This window comes from Aspergillus terreus, genomic scaffold (genome assembly GCF_000149615.1).
Source record: "Aspergillus terreus NIH2624 scaffold_11 genomic scaffold, whole genome shotgun sequence".
Taxonomy (NCBI): domain Eukaryota; kingdom Fungi; phylum Ascomycota; class Eurotiomycetes; order Eurotiales; family Aspergillaceae; genus Aspergillus; species Aspergillus terreus.
In genome coordinates, this window is record NT_165934.1 from 1,077,874 (window position 1) to 1,097,554 (window position 19,681).

At 54.4% G+C, this 19,681-nt stretch overlaps 4 protein-coding genes across 4 annotated transcripts; 3 read left to right on the top strand and 1 right to left on the bottom strand.

The window, feature by feature from the left end:
- Nucleotides 1–6,897: 6,897 nt before the first annotated feature.
- On the top strand, nt 6,898–11,903 carry ATEG_07815 (kinesin-3 motor protein uncA; the record flags this gene model as incomplete). The annotated part of the gene is made up of 2 exons (XM_001216436.1): nt 6,898–6,961; nt 7,039–11,903. 2 exons carry the CDS (start codon nt 6,898–6,900, stop codon nt 11,901–11,903), a joined length of 4,929 nt encoding a protein of 1,642 aa, XP_001216436.1.
- Nucleotides 11,904–12,724: 821 nt separating this feature from the next.
- On the top strand, nt 12,725–14,103 carry ATEG_07816 (DUF821 domain protein; the record flags this gene model as incomplete). Its single annotated transcript, XM_001216437.1, has 2 exons — nt 12,725–13,102; nt 13,168–14,103. 2 exons carry the CDS (start codon nt 12,725–12,727, stop codon nt 14,101–14,103), a joined length of 1,314 nt encoding a protein of 437 aa, XP_001216437.1.
- A 2,403-nt stretch (nt 14,104–16,506) lies between these two features.
- Nucleotides 16,507–17,546, top strand: ATEG_07817 (glycoside hydrolase family 43 protein; the record flags this gene model as incomplete). The annotated part of the gene is made up of 2 exons (XM_001216438.1): nt 16,507–16,818; nt 16,878–17,546. 2 exons carry the CDS (start codon nt 16,507–16,509, stop codon nt 17,544–17,546), a joined length of 981 nt encoding a protein of 326 aa, XP_001216438.1.
- Nucleotides 17,547–17,832: 286 nt separating this feature from the next.
- ATEG_07818 (BCS1 and AAA domain-containing protein) lies at nt 17,833–19,581 on the bottom strand (the record flags this gene model as incomplete). Its single annotated transcript, XM_001216439.1, has 1 exon — nt 17,833–19,581. One exon carries the CDS (start codon nt 19,579–19,581, stop codon nt 17,833–17,835), a length of 1,749 nt encoding a protein of 582 aa, XP_001216439.1.
- Between the last annotated feature and the right edge of the window lie 100 nt (nt 19,582–19,681).

The window sequence follows — 19,681 nt, forward strand, 5'->3', positions numbered from 1 at the left end:
GGAAGGTGATGATAGGATGTCGAAGCGCTGTTGCACCTGAGTATCTCCGTCGCGGACGGAGGAGGAAACGGCAAAAGGGCTAAGGGCTCCGCAAGCGATGATTCGACCAACCGGATGCGACAGTCTGCAGGTTTTCCTATAGTGTCAGCACGGAGCGCATCGCCGACCGGTCACTGGATCATGGGGTGGTGGGGGGGAAAGGCGCTTGTAACCTGGGGATGGTGGGCGCTTACCCGTGGAATCTGTTTCGCAGAGAGTCTTGTCTCTGGAAGCGCAGGCGACCGGTCACTAAAAGATGGGTTCCTGTTTGTCGAAATGGATTCCAACGAGGACCTCTAGAGGCTCTGGATCCTTTTGTGGAGATTCTTTCTTTTTCTTTACGTTTTCCGCGAGTGTAACGTGGTTGGGCTCTGATGCAGTGAACGGGGGTGTCCTCGAAAATAAGCTGTCGCACTTGATGCGTTGGCAGGCAGACTGCAGTCCTTTCGCGAATGGCGCAAAATTGCCTCCGATCCGATCGCAAGACGGAGTAGAGACGGGCGAATGAGGGGGTTTGGGGGAAATTAAAAAGAAATAAAAATCAAATAAAAATAGACTGAAGGGTTCCGGGCTACGCTGTATAGCTGAAGCGACAGCTGGCAGGCTACCTCTTGGAGAAGCCGAGCCGTCAAACGCAAACAAGCGGCTGGGCCACGTCCGGATAAGGCGGGGGGGAGAGCCAAATGAGGCGGTGCGACCAGGGGATCGAAAGACCACGGTCCCTGGAGCTGGAATGCGACTCGAAGCGGCGACTGATGTCAGAATGCGCCCACAACCACGACACTACCGAGGACATAGTGTTAGCATGTCGATGTCCACCAACCAGAAATTCGGGGCATTTTCGGTCTGGGCGCTGTCACAATGGGGGAAGGGGAGGGGAGGGGAGGGCAGTATCGTGGCAATTTAGTGTCTCCGGCCAGGGCTGAAGGAGGTATGCGTTGGCAGAGCGGGAAGGGAGATGCAGCCGGCGACATACCTTGTCAATGCAACGCACTCGCTGGCCAGGTGGAAGAGATTATGGAATCTCCGCTAGGCAGTTCACTGTGCGCACGAGAAGAACAGCGGTTGGATGGATTGAGAGGATTCCTTCTCTATCCAGACTGAATACGCCTGTCTTGATAGACCGGTCAGTAGCTGCTTGCAGTGGTAAATAGAGGTGACGCGTGCTGATTGGGCGTGCAGTAGCGGGGAGATGGAGAGGTGCAGGCGGAACGCGACATCATAACAATACAGACGCAAGCCAACGCAGATGCCACCACCGATCGATCAGAGGTCACGGGGGGCCAGATATAGAGGGAAAGATATGCAACAGATGCTGCAGGAAATGGATTTGAATTTCTTTTTCTTTCTCGGAGCAAGGAAAGGGAAGGGGGATGGATGGGTTGTGATGCGAGCTCACGGTGAGCTCATTGTCGCGGTAAGCGGACCGCGGCGAAAAGAACCCAAACAACACGTTCCAGAGGGAAGATCCAATGGAGGTAGGTAGTTACCTAGGCAAATGGCCTCTGATCTGGGGAAAAGGCAAATGTTCGGAGACTGGGAACGAAGGGATGTACTCAGAGTACAACAAGGCCAATGATCTGAGCCGGTTGTTCTGTCACGGGAGGATGATTCGTTGAGAGGGGGGGGGAAGAGAGGAGAAGCGCGTGCGGTCTGCCAAACAGAAAAGGCGGACGGGCACGATGCCGCTGATGTCAGTCCCGGCCCGGATTGATCCGCGACCGAGTTGAGTCGGGGGGGGGACGGGTCTGATTTGTGGGAGAGCAATTAAGGTAGTCGGCGTAAGGTGGAGGAGAGGAGAACCCAATGATGGAATGATATCAATGCGACTGAGTGAAGCCAACGACAAGCAAAGGCCAATGGACAGAAAAGGGATCAAGGGGAGACCCAGAAGCCACGGAGCAAAAGTGATGGGATTGGATGCAGGGTGGAATAAAGTCGGGAGCCGCTTGAGCAAGGGGAGAGTGGACGAAACGACGAAACGTACCCGATAATGCAGTGATTCGATGATGATTCGAGGAGAACCGTGGACAAGACCGGGCGTGAGGGATGATAACTGGAGGGGAAAGACCAAATCAAATCACCACCATGTGAAGCGATGGGAATCCAATGGACGGACTGATCAATCACAGCCAGATCGGGGGATGCGAAGGGCAGGCGGGGAGGACAGCCTGGGCGACGATTGGGTTGGACCGAGGGCAGCAAAAGGGGTGGATGACCAACGAGAGGCAGAAGAGAAGAAGCGAGAAAGGGCGGGCGATGGGGCATTTGTACCGCCTCTCGCCTTGCTGACTGGCTCAGAGCGGACGCGGCGGCCTGGCCTGAACGGCCAACCGACAGTCGGTTCCCGTCTGGTTCCGTATTGTCACCGTGGGTCGGTATCTGTACGAAGTATCCTCCAGTCCACATTATTATTGTTATTATATTAAGTATTATCTTATTATTTATTTCTCTGTTTGTTTCTACCTGTCTTTGCTAGAACTTCTGCATGTCTTGTGAGGTAGTTTTACTATTGTTTGAATTTTACTTTCTATTCTATATCTTATGTTGTTCTGTCTTTCTATGAACTTGATAGGTATGCTACGTACAACATCCGTAACAGAAGAAGTCCCAACATTATTCCCACGGAAGCGCCGAGTATATCCTGCTGACTCAGCTTCCACACCACCACACCACGCACATCTCGTGATCTAATTGGAAGATTGGATGATTTTCTCATTATTTTGCCAGGTTATTCTGGTTAAACTTTTATTATTATCTATCCATCCGTTTTATTCTCTTTATGCTGAGAATCCCGGCTATCCGACCTCCCTCTTGCGACCTGGCCTCGGATCTCAACCCTCCCCCCATTGGCCCTGGACCCCCGTGGTCCGCTTTTACGAATCGTCAATTCTCCGCCCACCTCCATCCTCACTGGTCTATCTCAGCCCTCTATGGGATAGAATCCATGGATCCTCCTTCACACTCTGTAACTGCCTAATCAGGTAACTACCTAACCATCTCTATCTGTCAATCTACTCTGTCTATATTTATATATTTATAACCCTGAAGATAGAAGCAAACAGGTCCACCGCATCACCATGCCATCACACCGCGTATCGCCGCCATGGGTCCCATGTCCATCACATCCTTCGTTCTCCGTCCAGGGTAATTCTCTCATCACTTTCTCCACACGATCCTGAATTTTTTTGTTGTGATGGTACCTCCAGGTCAGCCTCCCGGCAGTTCTGGTGAAACGCGGACGGCGCTCGGTAATATGCCTCCTTTAGGCAACACTCTCCCCGTCGGAGGTGGGATCGATGTCTCGACGAGGAATGAACAACACACCCTGTACCACCGATGACGTTGTTGACAAAGTTTCTGCTCCTTTGCTTCTTCCTTCTCCTGAGCCCCGATCCACCGTCCCCACCGCTCCTCCGACCCTCATCCACGGAATTTCCTCCGTCTTTTGCATCCGATTTAGGCCATCGAGTTGAATCCCTCCTCCCTGGATACGAGGTGCATGCAGAAATCATATCCTCCTTTTGGCTTCCATCCTGAATATTATCCTGGTACCCTGTCATGGGCAGTGAGGCTTGAGACTTGAGAGTAATCCGCCAAGATATATATTTCTGTGCGTACTAGATCTCCCATCATATATTGTGTCTGAAAGCCTAGACAATACACTTGACCCAAAACACTAGATCATCAATCCTCAGACTGCCATCATATCAGTAAATCCCTCCCCTTCCAACATCGTGCCCATTTTATGGTTCTACCGGTGGGACGGAGGAAGCCAGATTCGGGCCCGATCTACAGATCCCACGTGTGGAAGCTTGACCGCTTGATCCAAACATTGATTTTGATATCCCGTGCCGGAGAAATCTACAGAGTCGCCTGGTGTACCATTCTAGCCAGACTGCACGTGTGATCTATCTTGCGAACTTCCCTTCAACACGGAGAATAAACAGTAATATATTTCTTTTCCTAAGCAGGTCTCGATCAATGGTCAGTGCAGATGAAGGTGGACTAGTTCAATGTCCGATCGTGACTCGGTCCAAGCGAACGGTGGGCACCTTACCATCTGACGTCAAGCCCAACAATCGCGCCCCACTACACCGCTCTTCACCTGCTCTTCACAGTGCATTAATAATAATACGCCATATCAGCCTGGGTATTCCCGGTTATCGTCGTCGACACTCAATGCCGGCATCAGATTGATAACATCAACGTGGTGGCAAAGAAAAACACAACAGGAGTCCTCTCTCTATATCCATTTGGCCATTGTTCATCATGCAATCACCCTGTCAACCAGCCCTTCGGAACTCTTTTTGCCGTCACCGAGCTGCAAGGAATCGAGATGCTAGTGACCGCCATCTGGCTGGACTTTCCCACCCGGAAAGCAAAGCCTTAGTGTGACTGAGCCTAGCTTTAGCGAACTGCACTGCATGTGTGTGCTACCTGATATCAAAGACGGGAGCAGTCGACAACGTCCACAGGCAAACAGAGACGGAAAGGTCTTCACCTGTATACATGCCACTTGTTGCAAGGGACAACGATCGAGTCGACAACGCCTCGTCTCATCATACGCCAGTGCAATACAGTCCATACAGTGGAGATCTAAAACGAGCAAACTCAACGTGCAGTCCCTCATCCACATCTCAAACACAAGTGAATCACAACCCTGTCAGGCGTCACACCCGCTGAATGCTACCGTGATAGTAGCCATGGCAGTGCCAACTCGGGCCGGGGCCCCTTCTGACCACGCAAGAGGCGTGATATGAGCAGGATCGTCTTCCCAAAGTCACGACCCAATAAAAACCCAAACACGATGCTTGGGTTTGGTAGGACCGTGTTCAGCCTGCCGCGTACAGCTCTATCATTGGCAGACGCTCCCTGTTCGCCTCCCTTTGGCGATATGTCACTTCGTGCAGGTGGATTCGTCACCGCTGTCACGTTCCAGAGTGACTCCGTTGTATCTCTCGACCGTGATTTGGCGATATCCTCGAAGCCGTTTTCAATCGTCTCCCGGGTGGCGTCTCAGCTCACCTGGTGTGATATCGGGGCATATCCTGCGCAGGCCCGCTTATCATCACGAAGCAAGCCCGAAAGCAACCAATCACTCAGTGATGCTTCCTTTTCCCCTTGTGCCTTTCGATGGCAACACATTACGTATAGGGATGCGGTGATTGATGTAAAATTCCATAATTCTCCTAGACATTTTACAGACAATGAGCTGGGTGATGTCTAGCATGATCAAGGAAGTGCCTTGTCTATTCTTGAATACCACAACATCCATTATTCTCTCTGAAATGCAAAGGTAGGCCAGCAGCTTCACAATGAACGTGGGCATTAGAGAGGCTGTATCGCGAGATGTCAAGCCATTGCTACTCCGATTTTTATTCGTGGCTGTCTAGTATATACATCCTTGGTATCCACCGCTTGCTACATGGCCATCTCTTACAGGCTGATTCGGTCAAGGCAGACTTGCCAGCTGTACATGCAGGTCAGCATTGCTTAACCGAGTACTTATACCCTGATAGCCTTGTCTTGACTGCTGAAGTGGCCCATCACGCAAGACCCGGAGATCTTCATCTGTATTAGCATCACTGTAGCACGCTGCTGGCTCGGGCGCCTGGTTGTGGCAATGCAGTTGTAGCGTGATTGCTTGACTACAGAAGAAATGTCTCTAATCCAGCCCTATCCAATCTATCTGAAGCTTCTACCTCACTGATCTGGATTCTCCCCTTCGTAAGGTACTATATAGTTATGCCCAAGAATGCGGGGCCGTGGTGAAGGTGACTACGTACTAGTTCCCCGACCCTCCTTTGGAGGTGTAGGGTAGGAACAAAAATATCATCTTCCTTACCAAGATGTAAGGTGACACCGTTGAGCTTGCAGACTGGCTATACTGCTAGCAATGTTTATTCAAAGATGGCCAAGTATTCAAGTCATACAGCTTCTGTCCGCAGAATGTCATCGCGTCTGTGAGCACCAGTCAATATATATATCTAACTACCTACTTTGGTAGAACACCATCTGGTCGAAACCCACGACAACAACATCCAGAGCGGTAATCCTAACAGACATGCACTAATCTAGATACCCGTTTCAGAACCATGCCTCCAATATCTGGATCGAATGGAGTAGGATGCTACCACGGTCCCACAGCGGAGAATCAACCCTGGAAACGAAACACCCCAGACCGACCCGAGAGAAGGAGCGCGAATCAGGACCCCGAGAGAACCGGTGCCTGCATGTTCGGCATTCGAGAAGAACACAGACCTACACACCGTGCTAGAGTCCGATATTCCTCACGCAAGTCATCTGGAAGGCGGGCGGTAGGCGGGAGGTTGTTGATGGGGAGGACCCGCTTACCTAATCCGCATGAACGCGGCCTTTTGGCTCTCATGTGGCTTTTCCCGCGTCTGCGAGGAGTTGAAGGTTGGATTTCCAGTCGACCGATCCCTGTGAGACGTTGTTCCCCTTTCTCAAGACAGGGTCCTGTGTCAAGCCATCCTGGAGGGCGACTGTCGCGTATCCGATCTCAAACCCGACCCTATCAACCAGAATATTCGCTGCTATTCTTCCCCTGAGAACGCGCCGCCGCTACCCCCCCCTCAACACAACGTATACATCCCTACATGACGTCTGTGTTGACGTTCAAGCATCTACGTCCAATTCAACTGTGATCTCACTGAGTTATCGAATCTGACACCCCGAAGACCCGCGATAGACGATAAGAGACCCGATTTTTGATATACAACAGGGCGGCGCTCCCGGAGGCGTTCGCGGCTCGTGTTTCCCGACGCTCTTCGGAGTCGAACTCTACCAGTCGCAGACCGTTGACACCCCCGGGTATATGGGGCATAGTCCATCATGGCTCCAGGCGGCGGAGGAAATATTAAGGTGGTGGTGAGAGTGCGGCCTTTCAACAGCAGAGGTACGTACTAGTCAATCGCCAGACCTCCGGTGACCCTTCTGGAGATCCCAACTAACCCGTCCTGTCTGCGACACCAGAAATCGACCGAGGCGCAAAATGTATCGTTCAGATGAAAGACAACCAGACCATCCTCTCCACCCCACCCGGCGCCGAAGATAAATCGCGAAAAGGCGGGAAAGCTGCGGCGGATGGTAACAAGTCGTTCGCCTTCGATAGGTCCTACTGGTCATTTGACAAGAATGCCCCCAACTATGCCAGTCAAGACAGTCTCTTCGGCGACTTGGGTGTGCCGCTGTTGGACAATGCGTTTGGAGGCTACAACAACTGTATCTTCGCCTACGGTCAGACCGGTTCCGGAAAGTCGTACTCGATGATGGGATACGGCAAGGAGTACGGTGTCATTCCCCGGATTTGCCAGTCGATGTTCGAGCGCATCTCCTCAATGATGCAGCAAGACAGTAACCTGAACTGCACTGTCGAAGTGTCCTACCTCGAAATCTACAACGAACGTGTGCGCGATCTGCTCAATCCCTCCAATAAAGGAAACCTGAAAGTCCGTGAGCATCCGTCGACGGGTCCATATGTCGAAGACCTCGCCAAGCTCGTCGTGCGATCGTTCGATGAGATCGAAAACTTGATGGACGAAGGAAACAAGGCCAGAACCGTCGCGGCTACCAACATGAACGAGACGTCAAGTAGATCGCACGCTGTCTTCACGCTGACACTGACGCAAAAGCGCCATGACGCCGAGACGTCGATGGACTCCGAGAAAGTCTCAAGAATCAGTCTTGTCGATCTTGCGGGTTCGGAGCGTGCGACGTCGACCGGCGCGACTGGTGCGCGACTCAAGGAGGGTGCCGAAATTAACCGATCTCTATCAACACTCGGTCGTGTGATTGCCGCCCTTGCGGACTTGGCTTCCGGCAAAAAGAAGAACGCCTCAATGGTTCCATATCGTGATTCAGTTCTCACATGGCTGCTCAAGGACTCCCTCGGAGGTAACTCGATGACGGCGATGATTGCGGCTATTTCACCTGCGGATATCAACTTTGACGAGACCCTGAGTACTCTGCGCTACGCCGACTCCGCAAAACGTATCAAGAACCATGCGGTCGTGAACGAAGATCCAAACGCTCGGATGATCCGCGAGCTCAAGGAAGAGCTTGCGCAGCTTCGATCCAAGCTTGGGGGTGGTGTGGCGCCTGGCGCAGGCGCAGTGGCGGGGGGTGCATCAGCAGCAGCGGGTGCCATTCCTTCCGAAGAATACTACCCCCCGGATACACCACTGGAGAAGCAGATGGTCTCTATCCAGCAAGCCGATGGCACTGTCACCAAAGTGAGCAAGGCAGAGATCGTGGAACAGTTGAACCAAAGCGAGAAGCTTTACAAAGACCTTAATCAGACGTGGGAGGAGAAGCTGGTCAAGACGGAACAGATTCACAAAGAGCGCGAGGCAGCTCTGGAAGAGTTGGGTATCAGTATCGAAAAGGGCTTCATTGGTCTCAGTACCCCGAAGAAGATGCCACATCTTGTGAACCTAAGCGATGACCCGCTGCTCGCCGAGTGCCTTGTCTATAATATCAAGCCAGGTACTACAATGGTCGGAAACATGGATCAAGGAAGTAACGTGGAAATCAGACTGAACGGTTCCAAGATCCTTGCCAACCATTGTAAGTTTGAGAACGTCGATAACGTGGTGACCATTGTGCCGACGGAAGGCGCCGCGGTCATGGTGAATGGACTGCGGATTGACCAGCCCAAACGGCTCAAAAGTGGCTTCCGTATAATCTTGGGCGATTTCCACATCTTTCGTTTCAACCATCCCCAAGAAGCCCGGGCTGAGAGAGTAGAACAGAGTCTACTGCGCCATTCGGTAACCACAAGCCAGCTTGGTTCGCCCGCTCCGAACAAGACCCATGACCGGAGCTTAAGCAAGACTGGCTCTGAACTCGATGGAGATTCTAGCCGGGCTGATTCCCCAATGCCTCCGCAGCAGGGACGTGAATCGGATTGGTTCTACGCCCGCCGCGAGGCTGTCAGTGCCGTGTTGGGACCGGACCATATTGCGCACATGCCAGACGATGAACTGAACGCTCTCTTCGAGGATGTGCAGAAGGTTCGGGCAACGCGTCGTGGTCTGATGGAGAATGAGGAGGATTCTGACTCGCTGAGCTCTTTTCCTGTGCGCGACAAATACATGTCCAATGGCACCATCGATAATTTTTCCTTGGATACTGCCATTACCATGCCTGGGACACCTCGTCACAATGAAGAGGACGAAGGCCAGAACGGGATAGCCACGCTAAACTCCGTACGACAGGACATGCAACGGCAGTTGGACCGACAAAAAGAGGAGTTTCAAGATAAGCTGAGAAATGCAGAGGCTAGCCAAGGTGTCGAAGATCTGCGCTCTGAAAAGGCGAAGATGGAAGAGACACTCCGCGCGACGAAACAAGAATACGAGGCACAGCTGAAGAAACAGAAAGAACTGTTTGAATCCCACATGAAGGATATGGGCCAACCCGTCCCTAGGATCTATGAAAATGGGTTTGCAAAGCTGGATCCAAGGGAGATTGAAGTCGCACGCTCTGTCTACCGCCATTGGTCACAACAGAACTATGTCCGGATGACCGAGAAAGTGCTGCAGCATGCATCGCTTCTGAAGGAAGCCCAGGTGATGAGCCACATCATGGACAAGAACGTTGTGTTTCAGTTTGCCATCATTGACCATGGACACAATATGGCTTCGTCATATGACTTAGTCTTGAACGGCATATCCGGAGACGAAGATATCGTTTTGGATGACGCCAAGAAGCCTTGCATCGCAGTGCGGGTGATTGATTTCAAGCAGTGTGTCATCCATCTATGGTCTATCGAGAAGCTCCAGCGGCGACTCCAAGCCATGCGACAGCTGCACCAATATATCGATCGCCCTGATTACATCCAGCATTTCAAGCTCGAAAACCCATTCTCTGAGCCTTGTTCACCGCAGTACTCTCTTGTTGGCGACGCAGATATCCCACTGACTGCTGTTTTTGAGACGCGAGTGCAGGACTTTTCCGTTGAGGTCACTTCTCCATACACCCAGAATGTCATTGGCATAATCCGACTTTCCCTGGAGCCTTCCTCCGCACAGGCACCCTCGTCTACTCTGAAGTTCAATGTTGTGATGCGCGATATGGTGGGCTTCGCCGAATGGGAGGGCACTGACGTCCATGCACAACTCTTTGTGCCTGGTATTTCTGAAGAAGGCGGCGCTACTACTACCCAAATGATCAGCGGATTTGACGAGTCGCCCGTTCGATTTGAGAGTGTGCACAGCATGAGTCTACCGCTTTCAAGCCCACGGACGGCTGCGCTCAAGATTTGTGTCTATGCCCGAGTGACGCAGATGCACCTTGACAAGCTTCTCAGTTGGGACGATATGCGCGATTCTGCAGAGGCGACTCCCGATAAGCGGAAAACCCCTCGTATTGCGGAGTCTGAATTTTATCTGGAGGAGCGTCACGACGTCTTTGCCAGAGCGCAGATTCTTGAACTTGCTGAGAATGGAGAGTATCTCCCGGTTGAGGTTGTGCAGAGCAATAACCTGGACGCGGGAACGTATCAACTTCATCAAGGTCTTCAGCGGCGGATTCTTGTGAACCTCACGTATAGCTCAACTGAAAGTCTGCCCTGGGATGATCTTACCAACATACGGGTCGGCTCAGTCCGGCTGCTGGATCCTTGGGGCAAGATTCCCGACCAAGACCTCCAGACACCCGATGTTCCTCTCAAGTTTGTCCAGGAGCCGATGGTCAAGGACAACGCGGATGGGACCTCGAATGTGACGATCATTGGCCAGTGGGACTCGAGCTTGCATGGCTCTCTCCTTCTCGACCGAGTGACCGCCGAGAAGTATCGTGTGCAGGTCACTCTCAAATGGGATCTCTTGTCGTCGCGCTTGCAAGATCCGGTGACATTTGATGTGGACCTGACCCTGCAAATCCAAGGGCGAACTTATGTGCGACCGCAGTCGATGTTCAAACAGTTCTTCAATTCCACTAGGATCGTCCACTCTACCGTCCGCATGTATTCGCTGACAGTGCGGCCGGTCTCTGCGAAGCGCGCCGCGGACTTGTGGCGAATGAACACGCAAAATGACTACGTCAAGGGCGAAGAGCTCCTTACGACTTGGTCACCCCGAAAGGTGTCGCTCGTACGGGACTTCATCGCCGCACGTAAACGACGACGACGTGTTGCCGAATTGAATGCGGCGAAAGGAGCGCTCAGTGCCAGCAGTCTGGTGGCTTCGCCCCCTAGAAGCGGGCGATCAACGCCTCTTCGGAACAATGAGCTTACGGAGCGCAAAGCCAAGCTTCTCCGAAAATACATCGAGCTCTGGACCACGAAGACGGACCAAACCGAGTCTATCCTTGTCCGAAGCAATACTGAGCCACCTGCGGGCGGTGCCGCATTCGCATCCCACACTAACCCTTCGTCCAGCGAAGATGGTAGTTCTGTCTCCGACGAGTCCTCGTTGAAGCCACGGTTCATTGCAACCATTCAGACCCTGCCAAAGAACACGTCTTCCCTCAAGTCGGGGTATCTGTTGACCCCAGATGATACCAACAGCCACTGGGTACGGCGCTTCGTCGAGCTTCGGCGTCCATATATCCATATCTATTCGGTTCCCGACGGTGACGAGATCAACGCTATCAATCTCCGCAACTCGCGGATCGACCATGCGCCGGACTTTGCACGTCTGTTGAATGGACCGGGAGCGGAGACGGACACCAGTTCGTCAAAGGGCCGTCCGAACGTGTTCGCCGTGTATGGTGCCCAGAATACCTTCCTCTTTGCGGCTCGGACGGAGGCGCAGAAGGTTGAATGGATTTTGAAGATCGACGAGAGTTACTTTAGTAGTGCAGGGGGCAAGACCGTGACTAACGGGGCTGGGTAAGAGGATATGCCCTGGTCACTGCATGCACTGCTATCGACCGGCTATGATACTACGAATTTGCTTTGAATTTTACGCGCATGATGATTTGATTATTTCGCCGATCTCTGTGAGATGCGATGGGATTATCTCGTTTCTTGCACAGCTGTCTGTCTGGTGGACGGACGCCTTTGCTTTCTTTCCCTGAAGAATATTTGCTCCCCCCCTCTGGCTTTTCCTTTCGGTTTTACGGACGGCTGTCTCTCGTTCCCTTCTATTCTGCTTCGGATATACTTTTTGGTTGATTTGAGATACCCCTGAATACACCAGCCGCTTGTGACGCGTGCGGTCCTCTGTATATAGATCAATGTAACATTCCGGATATAGACGCGACGGAGGCCGATGATGGTATATAAGAGGTTACGGCTGTTCGCCGGCGACAGTCGTCCTTGACACTGAATACGTTGTCCGTTATGATCATGGATCATGGGCTCTGGAGCCTGTAGTGTGTCGTGTATAGTTACTCCGGAGTAAAGAGTGGGTGGTGGGATTGTTGCCATGGAAACACCGCATCCCATCAGGATATCTCATCGCGTCGGAGAAGACTTGTCAATTGCATTCACTCGTACAGCAAGTCTGGACAAGTCTATGGGAATTTATCATTCCAATTTATGAGACACGAGAATTTTATTATGATTATATACTTTAACATCTTTTGCTACGAGTGCATCCCTTAAGCCGATCAGACAGCCTCACTCAGATCGACTCACTCGACTATATACCAACAACGTCATATATGGCATAACGACAGACTTCCTATTCTTCTATACACTTGGACACACACAATGCGCTGGACGCAGAGTCAATCACCATGGACCCGCTGTCTGACCACGGGCGCGCTGCTATCACTGGCCCTCGTCGCATTCCTGGTGTACAACGGCCAGTTCTCGACCAATGCCACTAAATACGTGATCAAACCTTCAGGACCGCCGCATTCCTCTCCATCCTGCGCCAATAGTAGCATAACTTGGGAATTCGATGTCCAGCAGGACGGGAATAACCACGGGCTGTCGGACGAGCAGTGTCGCGCCGCATTCCCGAAGCTCTTTGTCGAGCTCGACAAATCGGCCTCGTTCCGTGAAAGCAATCCGATTCGATTCCAGGATCTGGACGGTCTGGCCGTCGATGATGGAATGGTGCGGGGGATTATCGAGAATGGGGAGGTGAGTTATGGGGTTCCTGCTGGCCCTAGCCCTTGGTCGCTGGTCTAACCGTCTCCGCTGGATAGCTGTACATCGTGGACTACGGCGCCATGCCATTCACCTTTTCCCGAGCCAAAGCCACCCTGCATTCCCTGCAACGAGCCCTGGCCGCCTTCCCGGACCGCCATCTCCTCCCCAGCGTCGAGTTCGTCTTCACAACGGACGACTACAGCACGGGCGTCGGGCCGATCTGGTCCTACTCCAAGCGCGAGGAGGACGAGAGTGTTTGGCTGATGCCCGACTTTGGCTACTGGTCGTGGCCGGAGGTGAAGATCGGGCCGTACAAGGACATCCGGCGGCGCATCGCCGCCGTGGACAACGGCGAGACAACAGTCACGGGCGAAGTCATCCCCGGCACCCGCTTCGCCGACAAAAAGAAGCAGCTCGTGTGGCGCGGCAGCGTCGCGCCGAACCCGGGCATCCGGGGCAAACTGCTCAAGCAGACGCAGGGCCGCAGCTGGGCCAGCGTGCGCGTGCTCGACTGGGACGACGAGAACGACCTCCGCTTCAACCTGCTGCCCATGGAGGAGCACTGCAGGTACATGTTCCTCGCGCACACGGAGGGCCGCAGCTTCTCCGGCCGCGGCAAGTACCTGCTCAACTGTCGGTCGGTGGTGGTCTCGCACCGGCTGATCTGGCGCGAGGCGCACCATGCGGCGCTGATTGCGACGGGGCCGGAGCAGAACTACGTCGAGGTCGAGCGCGACTTCTCCGATTTGCAGCGTAAGATTGAGTTCCTCATTGACCGGCCGGAGACGGCGGAGCGCATCGCGGATAATGCGGTGCGCACCTTTCGAGACCGCTATCTTACCCCGGCCGCCGAGTCGTGCTACTGGCGGTATCTGATTCGGGCGTATGCGGCGGCCTGCGAGTTTCAGCCGGTGTTGTATACGACGCGCGACGATGGGACGAGACAGACGCGTGGGACGCCGTTTGAGAGCTGGGTGTTGACTGCGTCTTAGGTGTGGCTACGGCGTTTGTCGGGTTATTTCTTGCATGTGGCGTTTGGCGTGCATTCTATTTCTACTAGGATATGGTTCTATAGTTATGTGTATATACAGTGCGGTGTTGATACAATGCCTGATGAGTATGCGCAGCTCTGCGTACTGTCTATGTCTATCCTTCCTCGCACCCTGACATCATCCTCAACCCTTACCTCGGACCAGCGTCACACAACGCGAACGAGGTCATTGCTTCGCCGATTCTATCCGCAGCGTTCAACCATCCCTGCTCCTCTCACGCACATGACGATCCCTGCTTCACCTCCACGATGCAGTCAGCGACAGACTGACAGCTTCATCGACGCCCAACCCGTGGCCCTGACACGCGATCGCAGCCCAAACCCCAACCTCCACGCAGATGTCGTCATTATTCTTGCCTCATGGACGCAGACGCATCGCGGGGACAAGGGAACAGCAACACAAAGCCAGCTAGCCAGCTCTTTGTCTGTCCACACCTCACGAGACCAAGGAAACACTCGGAGTTCTACCGCGCTCAGCTGAGCCCTCGACATCGGAGGCTAAGAGCCGCTAAACCGCCACTGCCACCTCTCACATCAGGCCTAATGAATCTCCCCGCCGATCTTAGCGGCGATCGAGTGCTTGGCTTGGTGGCTCCAGTGCAAGCGAGGGAGAACCTAAACGCTGTCTTTGTTGGATACATCATATGGCTGCGGAGCGGCCAGCAGGAGAATTTCCTTAGGGTATCTACGCAAGGGCCGGAGCTCTTTGTATTCGCGGTCGCCTAGAACGTCGGGACTCGGCTGCGACTCACATGTCTGACGGTTGTCGCTTTGTCGAGGGCTGTAGTTGTACGCTGTACGCTGGCCGCTGACATTGCGGTGAAGGTCGCACCTATCGATCGGCCGGCGCAATTGGACCAGATCGCACGCCGAGAGGGAAGACAAGTGTGACATTCCCGAGTGACCGTGTGTTCGAGATGGCCAGGATGAACTTTGTTTCCCCCCCTTGATTGCCATGTGTCTGGTGCCTGATGGACGGGTCCGATGTTTTCGTGACCCTTCTCCATGCATCTCTTCTCCCGATCAGGCATACGCACACAAAGACCCGATGAAAGGAAAACCGAAACAGCACCGCTGAATCAATCACACGATAAAGAAAGCACCAAGTGGACTACAGTCGTATCATGGGATATCTCGGCCATCAGACACCCGGGCGTTCCTCTGGTCCGCCACTGGATTGTTTGTTATGGGCCTGGCGGTGTCTGGACGGGCTTCCGAAGACGTCCGTCTGGCCCCAGCTATGTGGGCTTTCATTCAGATGTCTGAGAAGAAGGCGTCGCATTCGATAGATCCTGGAGAGTCTCGGGAGACGCTCGGCAGTGGCTCCTGTGCGCTGCGAGGGGTGCTCAGATCTGGTGGAGATTAATCCATGAGACAAGTCAGACATGCGAGTGCGAACCTCTGCAGTCGGAAAGAAGCTCGCCAATGATTCTCAGGGGGATGTTCGATGCGGTTGACGATACGGAGGTACGCCCTTGCGTTGCTCTACAGAGATCTGGACGATCTGTTCAGTCCGTTTCTTTATCTGCTCCTACCGTTTGCACTATTTCGACGATTTGTCAAGATATCGCCTCATCCTGAAATATTATTGTCTCCAGCAGTCTGGCGTGGAGCATCCAGGATCTGCACCAAAGCGATCATCAACAATGCTGTGCCCGCTTTCGGAATGCTTCTCAGGCGAATCGGTTCTGGCATTTAAGTTGGCTGCTGACCTTATTTGATTTTGATTTTCTTTCATCTTGATTTTATTTTATTTTTATTATCATTTTTCTATAGTCGCTGCCGGGTGCAGTGCTCCATGCTCAATGCGTCCAGACTCCGCCACTTCCTCCTGCCAGTGCACCATTCCAGCCTGATACTGTCGACAATGGACCCGGGGGATCCAATCCACTAGAGCGCAGTAGAAAATCATTGCGGAATGGTGTCCTGCAGCCAGATCCCCCACATCTCGGCCGGCAACCTTGTACGCATGTATGCCATGCCGGGGCCACCAGACCCCCCTTCCCATCCCCACTAGCACCGCCTGTTGGCTATCAAAGGGCTGATGATTTCGTCCAGGAGGAGCCCGAGAGACAGGTCGCGCTGTCCCGCCGGCCCCAAATGCGGTTGGCGTGCGGTGGCTTCCAGCTACCTTTTCTTGGAGGACTCATGGCGCTTTCTTTATAAAGGCTCGCCGCATCCCGAAACAGAGCTGCATACCTTTTCCTTACTCTTCTTGTTCTCAGTTGCCCTGTGCCTGCTGCGTGCCTGCCTCCCAGCCTCCTCCTTCTCTAGAGAGATCAACTGACATTCCCTTCCCCGACGATCTCTATCCTCTCCCGCGCACGGCAGGCCCTCCACGAGCATGTGGCTCTCTCACCTCTCTTCCTTGGCCGTAGGGTTGGCCCTGACCACTGGGGCCCTGGCATCGCCGCTGCAGAAGCGCGTAGCCGGCCCGCGCCTGGTGCTCGACACCAACTTCCCGGATCCGAGCTTCGTGCAGGACGGCAACGACGACTCCTGGTACGCCTTTGGTACTAACGGCAACGGCAAGCGCGTCCAGGTCGCCCATTCCACCGATTTCGAGACATGGACCCTGCTTGACAAGGAGGCCCTTCCCACGCTGGCCGGCTGGGAGACCGAGATCGACCACTGGGCCCCGGATGTCGTGCAACGAGTATGTTGATCCCCTGACCTTACCTCCCCGCAACAACGTACGTGACTGACCCCCGCCAGAAAGACGGCAAGTACGTCATGTACTACTCGGGCGAGGCCAAAGAAATGGTCCGTCACCACTGCGTCGGCACCGCCGTCTCGGTAGGCACCGACCCGTCGGGCCCGTATGTGCCCAACGAGACGCCGCTGTCATGCCGGCTGGACCAGGGCGGCTCCATCGACCCGGCCGGCTTCCTCGACAAGGACGGCAGCCGCTACGTCGTCTTCAAGGTCGACGGCAACAGCATCGGGAACGGCGGCGACTGCAACAACGGCATCCCGCCGCTGAAACCCACCCCCATCCTGCTGCAGAAGGTCGCCGACGACGGCTTCACCCCCGTCGGCGACGCCGTGCAGATCCTCGACCGCGACGACTCTGACGGGCCCCTCGTCGAGGCCCCCAATCTCATCCTCCACGGTGACACGTACTTCCTCTTCTACTCCACCCACTGCTTCACGGATCCCAAGTATGATGTCCGCTATGCCACGTCCAAGTCCATCACCGGCCCCTACGTCAAGACCGGCGTCAAGCTGCTCCAGACGGGCAACTTTAACCTGACCTCGCCTGGCGGCGGCACGGTCTGTGGCTGTGGGGACCGCATGCTCTTCCATGGCTTCTGTGCGCCCGATACGCGCTGTACATATCAGGCGGACCTGGCCATCTCCGGGAACCAGGTCACATTACTATAGTTTTCTCATTGTTTCTTGTCATTCGGAGTACGGTCAGGGCTTCTTCCCTTCTTGGATATCTTTATTCTTCTCTTCACCGCATATGTTAGTCCTATTATCGTTGATCCTTTGGTTGGGTATTCTTGGCTTGGAGCATCCTTCGGCAGACTGGAATAGGTACAATCAAGTAGACGGCAGACTACCTATCACCAACAAGAACATTTGTGTATTAGCATTAATCTCTTCGTACATTGAAGGGGGGTATATCTCGTATCGGCATCTACCGCAAGTCTATCATGCAAGTTAGTCATTTCTTCTCGCTCGGCTTCGTCTCGCTCGGCACATCTCCCTTCTCGCGTTTCGCCCGCATTTCCTCCACCCATTTCCGCACCCCGTCGATAGCCCCCTCGGGGTCGTTCTTGTGATACAGCAGATACCCTTGGATCTCGGCCGGACTAAACTCGCCCTCGGGGACCAGCTCCGCAAACTCCACCGCAAGCTTCTCGATCTCCTCGGGCGACAGCCGCTGCCATGGCGCCGCCGGCGTCTTGCGAACTCGCTTCTTGCCGGTGGCACCGCCGGTGGCACCGCCGGACAGCCGCGTGTGCACGTCGCCCTCCAGCGTCGAGTAGATCCCCAGGAACAGCTGCTTGGTGTCTTCTTTGTCCGCACAGCAGAACTTGATCGACATGTCGACCCGCCCGGGGCGCAGCAGCGCCGCATCCAGCTTCTCCGGGTGGTTGGTGGTCATGACGAGGATGCGGCCTTCGCTGGCGGCCACGCCGTCGATGACGTTGAGCAGACCGGACAGCGAGATGCCCTTGGGATTGTTGGTGCCGGACTGGTCGGTCGTCTCGTCGCCCTTGGCGCCGGTGGGACTGGTCTTGCTCGCGTCGGTGCTGCCGTTCTTTTCGGTCTTGTCGCCGTCCTTCGCCTCGTCGCCGGTCCCGTCGCGCTTGTGTGTCATGCCCGCGCAGTCGACGTCTTCGAGGAGCACGATGCACCGCCGCGGGAGGTCCTGGAAGAGCGCCATGAGGTCGTCTTCGTCCAGATTCTTTGAGCTGAGGTTCAGCAGGTACAACGCCACGCCGAGCAGGCCCGCCGTCGCGAAGCAGAGGCTCGTCTTGCCTGTGCCTGGCGGCCCGTGCAAGAGGTACCCGCGACGGTAGGGGATGCCGCGGTTGGAATACCAGCGACGCGTGCGTGGGTGCAGATACTCCTTGATGTCGGCGACGAAGGCCTTCTTCTGCGCTTGGTCCAGCACGACGGTCGACAGGGGCCGCGGCGCGCGCGACATGCACCGCACCCAGTCCGGGTAGCTACCGTGTTTCTGGCCACGGTAGATGACCGTGCTGTCGTGGTCGCGGGCGACGTATGCGCGCTGGGCTTCCTCCAGGAGCTGCTTCAAGATGGTTGGGTCGCGGCCGAAGCACGACAGGTACAGCCGCTCCGGACTCATCAGCCGCATCCAGGACGAGCCACTGTTGTTCTTGTCGTCGCGCTCGCGGATGAAGGCGAGGAGGCGCCCACGGTACCAGAAGTAGTGGGTGCCCTCGGCCGGGGTGAAGCGCAGTCGCTTGAACTTGTCGCGGGTCTTGGCCTTGGCCCAGTAGTCATCAAAGGCGAGTGCGTTGCCCTGTTCGTCGTATTCGTCGTCGGAATCGAGGGCACCGTTGCTGTCGTGGTCTTCATCGTCGTAGAAGAAGGTGCGGAACGTGCTGGCAGTTTTGGTGCTGGCGACGAACTGCGTAGTCCGAGTGGTGAATGGCTGCTGCGTCAACCAATACATGAGGTAGTTGTAGATCTCGTCATCAAGTCGGATCTCGGCCGTAGACACGCAGTAGTCTTTAACTAAGTACTGGAAGCGATAGATGGTGTACCGCGACGAAGCGACCAGGACCAGCGCCGTGATGATGTAGGGAATGTACTGGGAGAGGTCGATGTGCATGTAAGAGATGAGAAAATGGGAGAGAAGAGAATATCCGGGGATGAAAGTGTCCAACATGGCCGTGTCGGACGGAGTGAGGGTCGTTGAGGCGGTCGTATTGTTCGCCATGATGGATGGGTGTATCTCAATGACGAGACGCCCACAGAAGAGGATGATGCAGACGGTGAATTTGGTGGCGTCTGGCGGCAACTTATATAGACCTGACCAT